This window comes from Simochromis diagramma, unplaced genomic scaffold (assembly GCF_900408965.1).
Source record: "Simochromis diagramma unplaced genomic scaffold, fSimDia1.1 OVJJ01000361.1, whole genome shotgun sequence".
NCBI lineage: Eukaryota > Metazoa > Chordata > Actinopteri > Cichliformes > Cichlidae > Simochromis > Simochromis diagramma.
Genome location: NW_024386860.1, coordinates 10,145,530 through 10,163,662, shown reverse-complemented (window position 1 = coordinate 10,163,662; position 18,133 = coordinate 10,145,530). Strand labels below are relative to the sequence as shown.

General features: G+C 41.0%; 1 protein-coding gene across 2 annotated transcripts in view; it reads right to left on the bottom strand.

The window, feature by feature from the left end:
* Positions 1–9,422: 9,422 nt before the first annotated feature.
* The window catches only part of LOC120732663 (protein argonaute-3), a 35,174-nt gene continuing 26,463 nt past the window's right edge, over positions 9,423–18,133 (bottom strand). For both annotated transcript variants that reach the window (XM_040030415.1, XM_040030416.1), the window contains exons 12-19: positions 17,857–18,041; positions 16,852–17,011; positions 16,595–16,685; positions 15,590–15,784; positions 15,098–15,232; positions 14,417–14,518; positions 13,475–13,674; positions 9,423–13,347 (exon numbers count right to left, since the gene is read on the bottom strand). In XM_040030415.1, coding sequence (XP_039886349.1) covers positions 13,239–13,347; positions 13,475–13,674; positions 14,417–14,518; positions 15,098–15,232; positions 15,590–15,784; positions 16,595–16,685; positions 16,852–17,011; positions 17,857–18,041 — 1,177 coding nt within the window. In that variant the 3' untranslated portion in view covers positions 9,423–13,238. The remainder of the gene's footprint in view (positions 13,348–13,474; positions 13,675–14,416; positions 14,519–15,097; positions 15,233–15,589; positions 15,785–16,594; positions 16,686–16,851; positions 17,012–17,856; positions 18,042–18,133) is intronic.

Genomic DNA, 18,133 nt, shown 5'->3' with positions numbered 1-18,133 from the left:
ATTTAAAAAGAGATGTCCAGTGAATCAAAGTGCATAAAAATTGATCTACATTACTTATTCCCTTTCCAAAATCTATTAAGAAAGGTTTCTGGGCAGACAGTCAATTTGCATACTCAAAGATAGTAAAGCAGTATTATTAAATCAATATTTGCTGCTGACAGCGCAGATGCCAAATCTCATGCTGGGATGGCCTTCTGCAGTTTGTTGATTCTCTTTCACAGGCTGACTTCTGATAATTCCCTGCGCTACCAGGTCGTTTGTCATTTGTGAGGCAGGAGATATTGGTGTGTGGCCTGGGAGTCAAATGGTTTTTCCCTGCACATCGTACACACTCCTAACAGAAGCACTGAGGGAGGTTAGAGGTAAAATGAACACTCAAAATACAGCACTGAAAAATAGATGTCAACATGATGTGATATTTAAAAAAAAGAAAGAGGAAAAACTTTACAAATCATGGTAAATATGGGTCTTAGCCACATGTCTGCACATCCTTGTGTATTCTTTTTTGTTTCTGGTTCAGCCCTCGCCCCGGTTTCCTTCAAGTGTCTGACCTCGAACAAATACAGACACCACCTTCACATCCTTTTTGTACACTCTGCATGAGCCCTGGCAGTGAACACGTCTCTCCATCTGTTTCTCAGCCAACCAGAGTTTTCCTTGGTGAACTGTTCCCACTTCTGGTGAGAGGTGGAACTGCAGGGTAGATTCTATTCAAGCTGGTGATGAACGCAAAACAAGAAGATGGACAGACATGATTAGTAAAGTCCCATCTGCAATTGAGACTGGATCCTCGAGGTATTGGATCGTATTTCCTCATACAGTCGCTGCCCTGAAGAAGACCAACGATGTGTGTTTTAAATGAACAAAAAGGAATATTAATGACACTCATTCCTGAGACAAAAACATTTGTGTTACATTTAAGTGTTAGGCCACAATTCATTTCACTGTTTTTAGACAAAACATCACACTGGAGATGTTTTGTATACACTGCCCGTTTTTTCTTTTCTGTGCCCTTTGTGGCACACCATGTTCTACATCATTTTTTACCAAGCAAGCACATCAGCAGGCTTGCTTCTTTTAAAAAGAAAACCATACACTTCTAACAAAACCTTGTTTTTCTTTCTTTTTTAGCTGCTGGGTCAAGGTGTTACGAACAGCATCTAATCACTGATAGGTGATTAAGGAAACCTGGTGTGAAGACAGAAAGACGCAAACTAGAAAAACAAGAATATCAGACGAGCGAAATGCCAGCAAAGGGCAACAAAAAAAAAAAAGATTTATTCCAAAGTTTTTAGTCAAAACAATCGTTAATGATAAGAAAGATGAAAGCGATATATTGTAAAAGAAGAGTGTAAATCTTATTCAGTTATTCAGTGAGCATCAGTGCAGCTCCAGGGTGGTTCAGTCAGACTGTTTCTGCATTTAATTTCCCCTGTAAACTAATTTATATCAAGGGCTTTATCAAAACTGACATCTGATTTCAGTTGGTATTTCTTTTCATTAGAATCTGTTATGGAGCTTATTTGATAGTTCTCACTTTCTAATCAAGTGCTAAATTGCTGGCGCATCAGGAGTTGGCTCTCGACAGTCAAAAATGTAAGAATTATAACCTGTAAGAGTCTAAAATACTGTTTTTGGTCATCCAAAATATCTTTTTGGGTGACAGTGCCTCAGTTTTCCTATTTTTAGGTTAAAATGGACAAACTCTATCAAAGAACCTGCAAAAGTAAGCTTGTCAGGAGCTGTTTCTAGTGCAAAATCAATCAGTATTTCATTTAATAAAGAGCACGACTGCCGTTTAGTGAAACTGCTAAATCTAGATTGCTAAATCTACAGTTGCTGGATTGTTGGAAGAAAAAGTGACTGCACTACAAGATGTCTAACACACGTACAAAATTCATACACTGCTATCAGGTTTACAGTATGTTGTTCTCAGAGATAGCTGTAAAATTCCACTACCTGCCCATCATTTATGAGAAATTACAAAGTCAGCAAGAGGCTGGTGAAAAATCGTGGAGCATAAGGAGTTCAGTGCTACACTAACTCAGTCAGAGGAGAAATTCCATCCCCTCCACAAACCTCCACAAATCAGTTTATCCCGGACTGTAACTTATTCAACATCCTCCGAGATGTTTCCATTATCTCGTGGATGTCAGGTGTGTCATTCTGATCCTCTCTTCTTCTTCTCCTTTTTATTTTTTTACCATATTTTTTGCTGGGCTTGCAAAAGTTCAGGTCTGTGAAGCGTTCTGTGGATCGAAGTTACAATCCACTGTCACATAAATTTAAATTAAGGAAGCTAAGGTAGCCAGATCCATAACTCAAATGATGATGCATTGTAATTATTGGCAAACATGTTCACAATATCCTTTATCTGCTTTTTTTGTCAATTTTTGGCTTGTTCTGCTGCTTCCATGTGGTCAGAAAACAAATTGCTGTGACCATTTTTTAACACTCAGGTTAAGTTTAACCCTAAATCTAATTTGTCAGATGCCTGATACGGAACACAGGGATCACCGATTGACTAAAAAAAAATACAGAAGGATTTTCTGGTTGGCATTTAGTGTCAATTAAGCCTTTAACAGTTGGTTTTGTCACAGTCCTGCTGTAACATCATGAGAGATGAATGTGTTTTCTCTCAGGCGGAGAGAAAGTGTGACAGCTGCATTTAGGCCCGCAGAGGGGCGTCTGTTTGACTAAACGGCGGCTCTGCCTTATTTAAATGATATACGGAAATTAACACCATCATTTTGTCGATTTGATATAGTTGGGCGCACAGGGACTGACAGTTAGGATGTGAGCATAATAAGTGTTTAGTCCCACCCTGCAGAGCGCCTGATTTCTTGCAGAGAATCCATCTCGCCATGTTTTTAATGATGTTGCGGCTCAGAGATGATCATTTTCTGTTTTACTGTTGTTCTGTCATCAAGCTGCTGTAGCTTAATGCTTCCCCAGTTTCTTCCAACAATTTTTTTTTATTGTTTTAAATGTGAAGAAACAAAAAATATGATAATAAATTTGTTATGTAGTTTAGGATGGGTATAAATGACAACTTCTCAAATACCAATCAAATAAATGAAATTCTTGCTGTCATAAAAGAAAATGTGCAGTAAAAAAAAAAATCATAGTTAATGTTACAAGAGCTCAGTGTTGCTCTAAATTAATGCAGACTGTGCATTTTTGACACCAGAACAAAGTAAAATGGAAAAATAAAAATAAAAACTTGATTGTTTTTTTTTTTTTCCCACCAAAAGTATTAAACCAACAAGCTCATCATTTACAGCTAACAGGGAAAATCTCAGTAAATGCAAAAAGGGTTGCATGTGCAGATTACTGAAGTTCCAAGGCTGGTGCAATAAATGCATGCATAAATAAATCAAATAAAACAAAATAAACTGTCTGCATGAAGGAATCCATTTCAGTGAGTTTGCAGGGTGCTGCTTTAATTCCCACACAGGTGTTTTCAGTCACTGTGGTTAATTATACCTCTGCTCAGGCAGGGCTGCCCTGTTGGGAATTACGTGAGATCAAACGTCATGTACCAACATTAACTATAAAGACATAAATTTGTGTCAGGGGAAGCACACAATCAGATTTTTAGCTTGTTCCCGTCAACAGATATCAGAGAGAGTAAGTGATAGCAGCTCCGTTACCATGGCTGCGCAGAGGCATCAGGAAGGCTTGTCAATAATCCTTCCTGTTTACAGTGTTTTTTCAGGCACTCACTTTTATCCTCATGAAATTCTCAGCCTGTTAGTGGGAACAGCATTTCAGAGCAAAGTTTATAAGTTTTGCTGTGCAGTGAAAGTGAAATTATCTTTATATACCCAGTAGGAATGCTGGTGCTTTTGCAGAGATGTAGCAATTTTACTTATTTTCATTTTGTGTTGGAATTCCTGTCATTGTTTACCAGTGTGTAGTTTTTCATTCCAGGGCAGATTGTTCATTTGGTATTAAATACAAAACCCTGACTGCTGCCCTTCTGCTAAAATACTGAAAATTTATGAGAAAAGGCAAAGAATTTGGCTTTTGTTGACACATTTAAAAAGTTAACATATTTGGGGGGGGAGGTTTTTTTTTAAAATTCAATAAAAACAAGTTATTTTGGTCTGGAGACTGTTTTTCTTCTCTGTCAGTGCAAACAAACTGGAGCGGCAGAGTTGGGGGTGCTATGAATTTCAATCATAGTGACCAGGATAGAAAAGATTAGAAATGAATAAAACAGCTCAGTAGACAAAGTTGGACAGGCAAGGTTGAGATGGTCTGAACATGTGCAGAGGAGGGATAGCGACTGTATCAGACAAAGGATTTTGAAGATGGTGCTGCAGATCAGGAGGAAACGAGGAAGACTATAGAGAAGATTGATGGATGTAGTGAAGGACTGGTGTGACAGGAGGAGGCTGTAAGGGGCACGGGGAGATGGAGGCAGATGATCTGCTGTAGCGACCACTAAAGGGAGCAGTGGGAAAAAAGGTGGTGGTGTGGTGTGTTCGTATTGTTACGTATATTCTACTTTGGTCAAACTAGAAGCAAAGATCTATGAATTTTTCAGTCACTCCACCATCTTATTCCCTCAGATGGTCATGAAAATTTTGTAACCCATATGCTGATGGGAGGAAAAATGCTGATTCCCCCCCCCTCAGAGTTTCACACTTTTGAATGGCAAAAAGATTTGCACTCTCACATTGGCCTCAAAGCTCTCCCAGAGGGAGAGGTGTGGTACAGCTGCTGCAGAGCAGGTTCAACCAGTGAAATAAAATATGAGCTGGTCCCAAGCAAACTTGGCTGCAGCAGAGGGAGATTATATTCATCCTTCTCTATAAAATATAAAACAATATATAATGTGTAGGCTGTGAGGGACCTACACATTTCGACAGCAGCCCGGTGTTTTCTAAAGCACATGGTGGCAATATGTGATTTTTATTACCCACAGCATTTTCTGCAATTCCACTTATTACACATTTTTAAAAAAATAAAAATAAAAAAAAAAGTTTCCCAGTGAGACGACCAAGATAAAGCAAAGCATTTTTATTGCAAGTATTAGTCAAAGATACACTTCAAACTGAAGCAAAGCAACACTAAAAAGGCCAACAACCTATAAGAGAGAAAGAGTAACAAAAGAAAGACAATTAAAACTGAAAGGAATACAGCTGTTGGTACAACACAGCCTTTTGCAAAAATACAGAGGCTGAGACATGGATGATCTGGTGGTGAAGGTTCAACGTACACGTCAGTTTGCTGGTGCCTCACTCAGAGGTATCAGAGCTCAAGATCTTTAGTTTGAAATAAGACTGACACAAGAGTGACGATGCATCGGAACAATCAGAGTACCCAAAATGTTTGATATCCTTGGCCACTCTCAAATAATCTGTCTTCAAAACCATTAAGTGTATACAAGGTAAACGGCGTCAGGAGCCTAATCTCTTCAGCAGTTTTTGGTTTGAAGTCATTTTGGAATGCTAATGTAATGAAAACAGGTTCAACATCAGATAGCCATGGGAGTAAACATTACGGTAAACATTGAATAAACCAAAAGCCATTCGGTTTAAAAGGACAGAGGGCTTTTCTTGCTTTGGAAGATTGACAACACTCAAAAGGTCAATGTCTCTGATCCTCCGATGAGGTGAGGGACAACCAACAGATAATTAAAAGAAAAAAAAAAAAAAAAAAAAAAATCATCACAACACAATTCATCCTTGGTTCATTGTACAGGCACAGGTCTCTGTAATCCGGCACAGTGGGGAACCGCCTGGTTCTCGTGTAAGGCCTGCGTCAAACTGTTCTTTGGATCCTTCTTTGGATTTGCAATCAGCGACAATGACTGTGTCAACCGAGCAACGAGCTTACAAAATACAGGCAAGTGCATAAAATCTAATGAGCATACGTACATATCCAAACTGCCCTGGGGCTGTAGGCACTGCTCAACAGGTAACACCAAATACTGAAAAGGGTTTCCAAAGGCAGTTTGACCCAGACCTGGCTCCCGTTCTGACATCAGTACATATTAAACAGAGCAATGTTCATTCATCAGAGCGCTCTACGTTGTGTAGCAATGTTAGTGGTTTACATGCGAGAACAGATGAGTATGCCAGTTGGAGATATCAGGGCAGATCAAGTACGTAGGCTAGTTTTCTTGGTAGGCCACCCGACACAGCACAGGCATTGCAAAAGTCACACAGATTTCTATTACGTAAGGACGCACTTAAGGCTGAGGCATGTGTTTTCCTGTGGAATGAGACCTGGTCCTGCTGTAAAATATTCTGGCACAAGGAAAAACAAAACAAAACAAAACAAAACAGGAGACATTTAAAGAGGAAAGAAGCAACGCCTTTGCTAAAACATTTCACTGTAATTCAATGAATTTTGCCTTTCCAACATCCTTCCTTCTTTCCCCCCGCATTTTTCTTTAAACTTATTTTACACTCTACTACTTGCTCTGTACTGGCTCAGGGAATTTACATGGCTAACGTACCAATTTAGCAGCTTGGGATGAAAAGTCAGCTATTCGACACAAGTCAGTGTGGTTCAGAAATGGTTCCCTTCGTCAGAGATGAGCTGCAACATGTAGGGGGCTGGCGTCTGGCCTTCACGGGTGGTAAAAGAAGATGGGAGGGTTAAGAATATTTGGAAAAGGAAGGAGGAGGAAGTCGACCTGGAACAAGTCAAAATCCGCCGCCCTTTCCTCCACCCCGCACCCCCCTCCATATTGTTGTGCTTGCGTGTCTAGGAGAATAAGGCGTCAACATGGAAGGGGAGGGGCTCAAGGCTTCTCCCTCCTGGCTCCACCCCCGCCACGCTGCAAGATTGATGCGGACACTCCAGCCGCTCGAACGGACTCAATAAATACACCATAAAATATTCCGCATATATATATTTCATATATATATTTAAAGAACAACACATTTAAATAGGACAACAAAATAAAAGTCGGCTCAAGAACAATATTTCAAAATTGGATAAGTGTTAAGACAAAACAGAATATCTTTTACAGTTATACTTATTTCGAATCTAAAATAGTTACCGTATAAGAATATCGCAATCAGGCATTACTCAAGCATTATATATCATAAAAGCAATTTGCAGTTTTCTTTCATGTAGTATAACATATGCAGCATACCAAGGTAAGTGAGGTGCAGTGTTTTTTGAGATTTCTTGTAATAGAAAGATTTCACCCCCTGGACTGAAAAGGTACCCACAGAACTACAGACCATACTCGGTTTTTCAGTCGAATCCCTACCGGCTCAAGACGAGGATACTGCTGGGCACTCATTCCCTCCGACAGGGACAAGACACATGGCAGGGCATTGCTCTAAGATGAAAGAACGCCATGGGGCTGCTACTAGGGCTGGGCATCTTGAGACAAGTCTCAATACTGACACTGGCTCTGTTCATTTCATTTCTGAACCACATGTTTAAAAAAAAATAAGACACCTTTCTGCCTCCTCACGCATGTTGCTTTCCCTCAGTGCAAAAAAAAAAAAAAGAAAAAAGAAAAAAGAAAAAGAAAGTTCTAGCCTGCTTCGAAACTCCGATTCCAAAAAACCAGGAGGTACTGATGAGTGACGTTTGTGACACCCAGCCCTAGCTGTAACAAAGTGTCAAAAGTGGCAGTCCTGACGAGAACACGCCACCTGAGAGCAGGCAGACTCTACCGAGCCATTAAAGTCACAAGAGCATGAGGCACACTTTTAATGACCGACTGCCTCGTTTGGTAACGCGCATCCCTTCGTCGTCTCCTCGTTTACGCTGAGGTCTGGATCCTCTCCTCCTCCTGGGCGGGAGGAAGAAGGGGACTGGAGGGACAGAGACTGTGGCAGTCTCTAAAGTGCTGTGCTATGTTTGCCATTCGTGGGCTGGGCTGTGTCACTCCCAACCACCTCGCTCCGCCAACCCACCCAAACACACATTCCACTGTACCAACAACACCATTGGTCCAAGACACTAAAAATGCACTAGAAAGCAAGAGCTCAACCACAACCATTTACTTGGCATAATGTCTTTTACTATGTAGGCTTAATCTTTAAATACATGAAAAACAACTCTGCATTGCCATCTCAAAAAAACAAAAAACAAAAACCATTTACTGTGAGTGTGTTTGTGTGTGTGAGAGAGAGAGAAATGCAGCAACTCCTGCATTGCAATGTGTGTTTCAAAAGGAGATTCTACGTCTTTGATTTTTACATTTCATCTTTCAATTTACAGCACCATCAAGAGGAAAGGCACTTTCTGTGGACTTTTTCTCGCTACCTTCCACTGCAAATATAGAGCAACCAAAATGAGGAATACCGATTGAAGCCTCGAGACAAAATACACCTTTACTTCGGTTAAAAATTGAGGCACCGGCCTTTTAAAATTAATTTGTTACATTTTCTTCACCAGGCAGCTAAAGACGCCAATTCACAGCTCTCATAAACAGTCGTCGTAGCGACCCTAAATGAGAGCTAAAAGGACACCGTCGTGAGATTAGTGTACCTTTAGTTTAAAGTCAAATATAACGAGTCATTTCTAGCAGAACTGGAAGGACAAACGAAACCTTCCCACTTTTGTGTAGCACGGCTGTGTGTTGAAGAAAAATCGGCTGCATGAATAACATCTTTGTATCCCATTAAGCATTCGCTTCCACAGGCCCCTAAAAGGTCTCGCTCATGTTAGGTCATTTCTCTGCTAGCTAATATTTGCAAAGCCGAGCTGATGACATTTCAAATGTAAGCGAGGCAAACACATTTGCTATGTAAACATGTGTTCAACTGCCCTCGAGGGTGTAGTTTATACACCACCTGAACATCTATTACAGACAGCAGAGATATAGTGAGTCAATCAGCCCACCAAACACACACACACACACGTCCAACTTCCATATAACCTGCCACACCAAGTTCTCACTGATGAGCTTTGATTCCTTCCCACACACACACACACACACACACACACACACACACTATATCCCTCAGTATTGTCCTTCAGCTTTAACCTTCCTTACACCTTGCTGGGGGATTGGATGAGATTGTACGGCCGTGGAATGTAGACCGAGGGGAGTAAATGTTTGGAACAAAAAAGAAAGAGCGCTAAAATAAGATAACAGGCTTTGCCACGTCGCAGACTTACGTCTTTGTATCTGTGTGCACGTGAAGTGGCTCGAATAAGGAAACCAGTCTGAGGAAAGCAATGGTGGTTGTAATCCAATGTAAATCCCCCCCCCAGGGTTCAAACACAAAGGAATGGAGAACTACTAAACCTTGTTTCTCTATTCTTTGATCACACGTGTCTTTGAAATGGATCACCAAGACTTAAAAAAAAAAAAAAAAAAAAAACACAACACATGCCCATTCCTTTTACTCTCCTCTCGATAAGGAGCAGGCATCAGCACCAGTTAAAAGAAACCCGAGAAAATTCAAGAGCAGGAGCTCAACATATCAATCGCCTTTTTTTCTTCCTTCCCCCTCCTAGTCTACTGTTTGTTGTTACAATAGGTTTGTAATTTCTCACAGCTTTTCTGAATTGCTAAGACATTAAATCCCGTTCTCTGAACCAAACGGTCCATGTTTTGCACCCGTTTAGTCACTCGAACGCACCGTGTTAGACGTCAATTTGGAGTTTCAGCTTTAAATAAGCAGGATCTGGGGCACCAGCATAGCTCACCTGGTTAAGCAGGTGACCCATTTTTTCTGCGTTAAATATCAGCGCACTAAGAGTTCTCCTCCCAATGTTTTGCGTCTTGAAAAAAGGAACTCCCAGAAATACACATGCAACAGGTTGAGTTGCAAAAATCTCTTTTTCCACTCTGGCGCGACACAGCTGAACAGATCACATGTTCACTTTCAGTTACACTCACGCTGTACTGTTATGTGCTTGTTTCTTAGCCTTTTGACCTACTTTATCCACAGACACTGTGTAATCCTGTACTGCTTGTACTTACAGCGGGTAGTATTTAAACTCTATTCGAGTTATGCTTTTTATATGCATTTATTGGAATTTGTTCCTGGAGCTACACAGCCAGAACGCTGGATTTTTGGATGTAGCGTAATGAATGCTCAGCATTGTTTGACTGAGTCTATGATCTACAAACATTGTTTGGTTTACAGTTTGAGGTTATTGTTTGATACTTCCAGAGGAGTCAGAGGTTTTGTGAATGTTGTTCAGTCACAGTATGAGAAAACAGGGGATCCTTTTAAGAAAAGAGTCTTAGCAATTGTGAAAAACTGCGATAACAAAGGCATTCGGGATATAGCATGTTAACACTTTGTCCTCTCTATGAAAAACTTTGTTTGATCATCTACAAAAGAAGAAGGAAAAAAAAAAAAAAAAAAAAAAAAAGAAGCATTCAACATCTTGCAAGTTTTTTTTTTCCAAACATCAAAGCAAGAGGCGGTTAGAGTCCACATCCCTATCAATAACAGTATGACAGTCCAAACACACATAACTAGTTTCAACAACCCCAGCACTGTTCACACATACACTATACGTTATACAGTGACACAAGAACAAGTCAACAGTCTATTGCGATAATAAAACTTTGTTATACTTTTTTTTTTTTTTTTTTAAACCATTACTTGTCATGATACATTTATTACTAAGATTAATAATTAGACTACTTTTTTTCTGTTAGCAAAAATAAGTGGTGTGCATTACATAATTTAAAATCTACAAATATACTTTCGATCTGGCTTTTTAAAAAGGCTTTCAGATACTAGTGAAATCATGAAGGCTCAAACCCACTGGCTTCCACACTGAAAGGCTAGCCTGTGAAAGGCAGTCGAATGCAACAGCAGAGGCAGGACCACACGTCTGCCGTTGTACCGCTTACAAGTTCTCCGAGTAGATCTATCCCGAATAAAATCATAAATCTATAAGTCCCCTCAACAACCGCAGCAGTGGAGCCTTCTCGTCCTTCAGTGAGTGAGGTTTACAGTTTTTTTTTTCCCCCCTCGCCTACATATCCCGCCTGCTCGTTTAAAGTCTCGCATTGAGGTTCAGCTTCAAATTCTAATTCAGAGTAGCACCGCGCCTGTGTTCACTCCTGAAACACATGCTTCTTTTAGTGCAGATAACTTTTAAAAACACGTCCCGAGCAAACTTCAGGTCATCAGCATTAGAGGAGCTACGTGGTGACCCGTTACCCAGATACACGCTTCACACTAAAGGTCGTCCACTTGACTCCTCGGCTTTGTTCTGAAGCCAGTCCCAACTTTGGGCCGGTCGCGTGGGCAGGAATTAAACCCGAACTCAGATTTAGGGTTCTAATCAATCTAAAACAAAAAGAAAAACAGTTTGGGAGAAGGCCAACTCTGTGCCCACGAAGCCAGCCCAATCGCCTACAAACACACTGTAGCAGCTGGATCCATGTCTGGTGAATATTAGGCAAAAAGACAACTTGGCCTACTTTGCTTGAATGCTGCTCCAAAGCAAAGCCAACAGCTAACACTGCTGTACAGGCAAATACAATAAATATATTGATCTTAGGTTAATTTGAATGAGATGTATAGAAAAGTCAGTAGACGGTTATTGAGAAGAATAAGAGGCATCGGGTGAAACTTTCTTGCTTCACGCTGTCTGGTTGGTGTACGCTCTTTGATCATTGTACCCCACTGAAACAACTCATACAGCTTCTGACGATTACACACTTAACTTCCAACAGGCACTTGAATACTACCTCTTTATGGCCTTTATACTCCACTTTGCTGCTGTCAAGTGAAAAGCTTTGTAATTCTTAGGAATTAAGAAAAATCAATCTCATTAGCAAGCTGACGATCAGGAATTCTAAAATCATGCCCACTGATCCGAAAGTATTCTCAAACCACGGAGACGCACAAAGTCCTTCAGTTCAAGTAAAAACACGAAAAAAAATCACCAAAACTGCAGTTGCACCTTTTTTTTTTTCTCCTTTCTTTTTGCCCAACAGCGAGAGCAAACTCATACAACATGCAGGTCATTCAACTCACGGAGGAGCGACACATGAAAGTGCCTTGCAAGTGGCAAACTTCTCTCCTTTCAAGGACACTCGCTTTCATATGAAATGTGAAAACTGTACTTTTGAGTCGCTTAAGTCCCCTAAAAATCCTCTTCCCTTCGTTCGACTGATTATTGCACAAGAGGAAACCATCGACATCATCTGTATTTAGCCACCGTCTTAGGTACAAGGGGGGAAAGGCAAGATAAAGCACTGAGAGAAATGAATGCAGGGAGATTTAAAAACAAGAGCTAACACGATTAAATCTTCTTTTTTCTTTAAGAATTAGATTCTTAAAATGTTTCACATAATGTAGAAGAAATATAGCAACCAGACTCAAATAACAGTGTCAATAATACTTTAAATACAATCCATGGATGGCTGCAACTCAGCAAATTGATATATAATATAAACTGCCCTCCGTTTAAATGTGACAGCTAACCTTCAGGAATAAATCCGAAACTGATCTGAGACCACCGAAACAGCTCCTCTTTGTGACTTTTAAGGGGCAATATCCCTCTTTGCCAATAGGTGGCAGTGTGCTCAAAAGAACATGTAGCTCTGTACAAGCAACTGGTGGTGTCGTGCCCACACACTAGTGAAAAGTGACAGAACAAGAAAGGAAACAAGAGGAAAAATAAAAGATCAAACTGGGAGGACCTCTGGTCAATGAATTGATGCTTCAAACTACATCAGACACCTCTTAATAACTCCAGAGTCTGAGTCCTTTTTTTTTTCTCTCTGACCCTAAACTTAAGAAAAAGAAATAGGAGAAAAATCAAAAACAAATTACACAAAAACTGACAGAATGTAAAAGTGCTGCTGCTCAAACTGACTTGAGGTACTGAAGAAGGCAAAGAAGCAGATTTATCAAAGACTATGCCAAAGAAAAGGAAAAGAACAGCCACAAACTAGGCCACAAGTAAAGGAGACAAAACAGGGGACGAACACATAGGCGGGGTAGTGAAAACCGGAGGGGAGAGGGGGCCTAATAAGGGTGAAAATAAACTAGTTGGCTGGTTTAATATTGCATAATAGTGCTGAGATTCTCTCTTGTTTGTTTTTTTTTTTAAAGCAGCTTTTGCATCCTCAGTCCAGTGTGGGGGTGCCTCTTCCCCTCCCTCCTCCCTGCTTTCCTCTGCACAGTGTCAGGTCCGTTTTTGATTAGGCATGTTGGGGGGGGGGGGGCTGGGACTTGCACCTATGAGGATCCCTTGACTGGCATGCCAGGTGTGCATGGTTGTGTGTGTGTGTGTTAAGAGTGGCAATGGTTGGGGAGAGTTGGTGTAGCTCAGGCGAAGTACATGGTCCTCAGGGTGTCGTGGTGGATCTGAACAGCTTTGGCCAGCGCCTGGGGGTCCCGACCGTTACTCTGACCAGACACATGGCTGCCCTCAGCGCTTCAGAAAGAACAAGAAAGGACCCGTTAAGATGAGTGACAAAAAAAAAAAAGGGCAATTCATCCAGCACATGTGAACTCTAGCAGCTTCACAGAGCAAGTTTAAATGGGGAGAACGCTCTCCTTACCTGTCATGTTCTTTGTCAACCAAATGATAGCGGGCACGAAAGGCCACCAGGTGGGCATAGTAGGCTGGCGCAGGGATGGAGACTGAGCGGGTACAGCGCACATAGGTGTGGCACAACTGGTAGGTGAGCAGCTGGAACTCGTCAGCGGTAAAACAGTTGTCGTCCCACAGTACATGGTAGTGGGAGGGCCGACTGGTGCCCTGAGAGGGAGGTAAGCATTAAGTAAGATTCAATACGAAACTGGGACACAGCTGACAGGAAATGCAGCCCAGAAAACTCAGGAACATCACCTAACTGTGCTTAGCTATATGAGATATGTGTTTAAAAAAAATAGATACATAAAACATTAATGCTGCAAGTATAAATCAGCTAACTCAAGCAGCTTCTGCGTCTACAGATCTGTAGTCTAATCTTCGCGTTTTGAAATAAAGGGACATATGGGATGGCTCCGCGCCATCTTAAATATACAGACAGCAAATTTTAGGTACCAAAGCTGTTAAAAACACATTTTCCTGGACAAAGCTTCAGCTGCTGCTCTTTTACATGATAGTTTAGGTTAAATAATTGCACAATTTTGCATGCATGGGGGGCTGATAAACTACTGAGGTACTGGATTAGCAAACCCCTAAACTAAATAGCTCAAATATAGTCAAAACGTTTGAGAAGGAAAGTTTTATTTGCTTTAACTGTGTACTCTTTGTCCACCCATGTGCTTTGCTATGCTGAGGTGCTTCCACTGCACAAACCGCACAGCTATAAGCTTCATGTTAGTTTGTTTAAATTGCATCATAAACTTTAAAACCGCTTGTGTTTGGTTTATTCCTGAATCCTATTTATTACTTATCTACAAAAGTGCAGACGTTTATGTTTTTTTGAAGGAGAAGGAGATGAAATACTGTAGACAAACAGCAACATATGAGATGGAGAAGAGGTTGGACTGACCTGTATTCCAGCGTGACTGCAGAGGTAAAAATCGAACTCGTAGGGATGCGTGATGTCCGTATCCACAGTAGTACCAGCGGGAATGTTTCCACTACGTCCAACCTTGAAAAGCAAAATTAATTTCAGTTACCCTCAATACTAATGCTTTTTGACTTTCAACTTGTTTTCCCCCTTTTTCGCCATTAAAAAAAAAAAAAAAAAAAAGCAGATATAGCAGGGCTTTTAATGCACTAAATGATGTCGGGAACTAAAATTTCTGATGATTAAAAAGAAGAACTAGCTGATGGAGAGACCCAGGCAAAGGTTCGCCAAGTGCTTTCCAAACAACCAATTAAAAGCCTAATGCCCCAGGGAGCCTAATGCTCTGTAAGAAGAGTGCGAGCGCTGAAAATAAGGTTGTTACTGGCTGGGTCTCACTCTCGGGGCCTTGAGTGCCACTCCAGAGCTCTTGGTTTGCACTGGGCCCTAATGCTTTAATCGAATGTAATTACAGCAGTCAGGAGGGTGAACAGCCGAAATGACAACAAAAAGGTAATTAAAGAGGCCCATTTTCAGTAGTTAATGTTCCAACATAGAACATAAAAAAATACAGATGAACACATGAACACACCATGTTGACTTTAAGCGGAAACGTCATACTAAAAGAGCAACAGCATGAGCTGGTGTGCGGTGAGGACTCACTCTCTCGTTGCGGTCGGCACAGAAGAGGCGTGTATGGTGGCGTTTTTGCACAACAATGTAGGTGATGCCTGGCTGGTACTCCTTCTCCAGGCTGATACAGGCCTCACGAATGGCCAGCAGCTCATAATACAGCACCTGAAGAAGAGGACAATTACAATAATATGAAAATATCATTTTTGGTTGTGTGTGCTGCCATATGACCCAACTTCAAAAAAGTTATACAACTAAGAAATTTGGGAATACTGTTACTGACTTTACTCATTTGTGATTAAAAGTATTTATGGAATACACAAACATGTTCTTTACCAGTATGCCTCAGCTACAAAGATTATAACGTACCCAAACTCAGTAAGAAGCCAATTAACGTCTTGAACAATAAAATGACATACTGCAGAATTCTACCTGGTTTAGTCTTTTTTTCACATCTTTAGTAAAACCCTGAGTTTAAGATTTAAAAAAAAAAAAGAAGAAAAAAAAAAAGTGGGACTATACCTGTCTGAACTGGCCTTCTGAAACTCCATCCCTGTAGAAAATGATCCGTGTGGGCTTGTAGCGGGTTGACTTGTAGAACTGGATCAGCAGTTCCCGCACCATAGAGGCCAGGTCCTGGATGACCTCCTGCCTGGGCCTCTGGACTCGTACGGTGGCACAGTACCTGCTGGGGTGGGCGTCCATACTACCTACCACCTGACAAAGAGTTTGGAGCAGAGGGGCCATTATTAAAGAGGAATGGATTTTATGTGGAAGGGAAAGTGACACATTATTCATAGAAGTGTCAGCATTTCCTCCTCTCTTTGCGTTACTAACCCACTGAATGTTTTTCTGCATGCAGATCAGTACGTTTCAGCCCTGATCCAGGGTCAGTGCTTCCACTAGCCCTTTCTGCCGCCTCCCCAGTCCTGTCCCCTCACTGTACCTGTGCTTGACTTGTCACTTCTCCAATTGCACAAACTATTGTTTTGCACAGCTCAAAAGATCAGTTGAGCTGTAAGTCAGGGTGTCTGAAATTTAACGTTTTCTTACGTGTCTCTGAGTTTCTACAAAAGTGTGACCATTCATTTGCTAAATCTGTAACTTGATTCATGTCTTTATTAGTTTTCTGTTTGCACTCAGCGGTGTTTACTATTGTATGTTTAGTTTTCTCTCCCAATAGGATTTCACCCCCAACATCACTCACACTTAGAGAATGTGTCTGCTTATTAACATTTGGGTTTAGGGCTACAGCAAGTCTTCTGTTAAATATTTATTCTTCACAGAGTGGGATCGAAGCCCAAAATAACTCTTAAGTGTTTGGATTTATTGTCTGTGAAGACTTTATTTGACTTTCTGAAAGATTATCACTCTTGCCTTCATCCATTACATCTTTTTACTACTTTCACGTCGCCCCCTAGTGAGAGCTGGGGTTGTAACACCCATCAGAGAAGAGGAATATTATCAAAACAAAAACTACAATTTATATATTTAACTGCTGGAGTAGGGGGACATAAAGAAACTAACTGCTGCAATAGAAGGCTTCTTCCCATCTCCGGCTGGTGGATGTGTAACATCTGCTCCCAAGAAGATAACTGGCTGTTGAAACACTGATGGTCTGTGGATCGAGAGACAGAAAAAAGGATCAAAAACACTGAGGTAGTTACATAACAATACACCAAGTGTCATGTTACCCTAACCCTTAACGTGAGACTTTATTTAATAAGACATCTTAATATAGCATTATAACACTGCCATATAATAAGAGGGAGACCGCAGCTCACCGTTGGTGAGGTACCAGGATGTTGTTGATCCCTCCCAGCTTCACATTGATCTTGAGGCAGAGGTTGGACAGAGTCTGTGGTGACGTCTTCACCACGTTCTTAACCTGAACACACTGAGTCGCCATGCCCAACAGAGTGTCTCCCACACGCTTCACCTCCGCTGTGAGTGATGCAAAAAACAGGAAGTCAGAGGCAGACGCACGCACACACCCCACGCAAAGATTTCAAATCTGTATTACAACTGAAAAATTGATAGACAAAGAAGAGGGCTCATAACTCCCACATCCAGTCACAGTATTACTAATATTAAGACCAACAAGTGTGGGTTCAGATCGTAGTTTACTGTTAAAATGTTATCTTGTTTCTTTTGTTGCCATTAAAAAGAAAAAAAATTCCAAAGCAACACACTGACATATTTATGCCTACTAGTATCAAATCGTACGGTTGCATCAGTGTGCACATGTACCACAGCAAATAAGATTAGAGAGAACAGCCTTCACTTCCCAGAATTATTTGCATTACTTTGAATTTTTAGGGGAAAAGGAAAAAACATCACAGTGAGATGCAAACTCTATAAACTTCGGTTGATAATAGGTGCCTGCCAAGCACAGCACACAAACGATGGATACACAGCTCTCTGATAGCAAGAGTGATGCTGGAGATAAAGACACGGCAATGGCCAGCCTCTACTTCGGTTAAGCTGTCAATTTCAGGAAGTGAAAGATCTTGTTACTGGAAAAGTAGCGGAGGAGATGAGACTAACGCTACCTCACTATGAAATGAGATAAAAGCAACACAATCAAAAGGTAGCTGGGCAGTAGGCAACACGTGCCCTGATCTATAAAGCTAACATCTGCAAGGAATTTAATTGCAGTGTTTATTTTGTGGAATGCAAAAGTAATCTTTTTATAAGTAGGCAAAATCTGTAACAAATTACTTTGTTTGTCAGTACCCAACACTGCTCTCGACTCAAATATAATGCCTCATTTTAAGCAGTTTTCTAACCGTAGACAGGAGTTTTTCCCGGCAGGATGACGATTATGAGCTGCAGTCCGGCATAGGTGTTCTTCAGGTGTCTGAACATGGGCTCCACGCTGTCTGCTCCCTGGGCGTATTTACAGAAACACGGCTGGCCTTGGATGGGCATCCCAGCATCCTTTGAGATTTTACGCAGCTGGTCTGTGAAACCCCTGACATGAAGAACAGAAGCAAGCAAAGAGTAAACAATGAAGATAACTGTTTTTGTAGAGCTCCAAGAATGTAGCATCTGAAGATGAGCTCA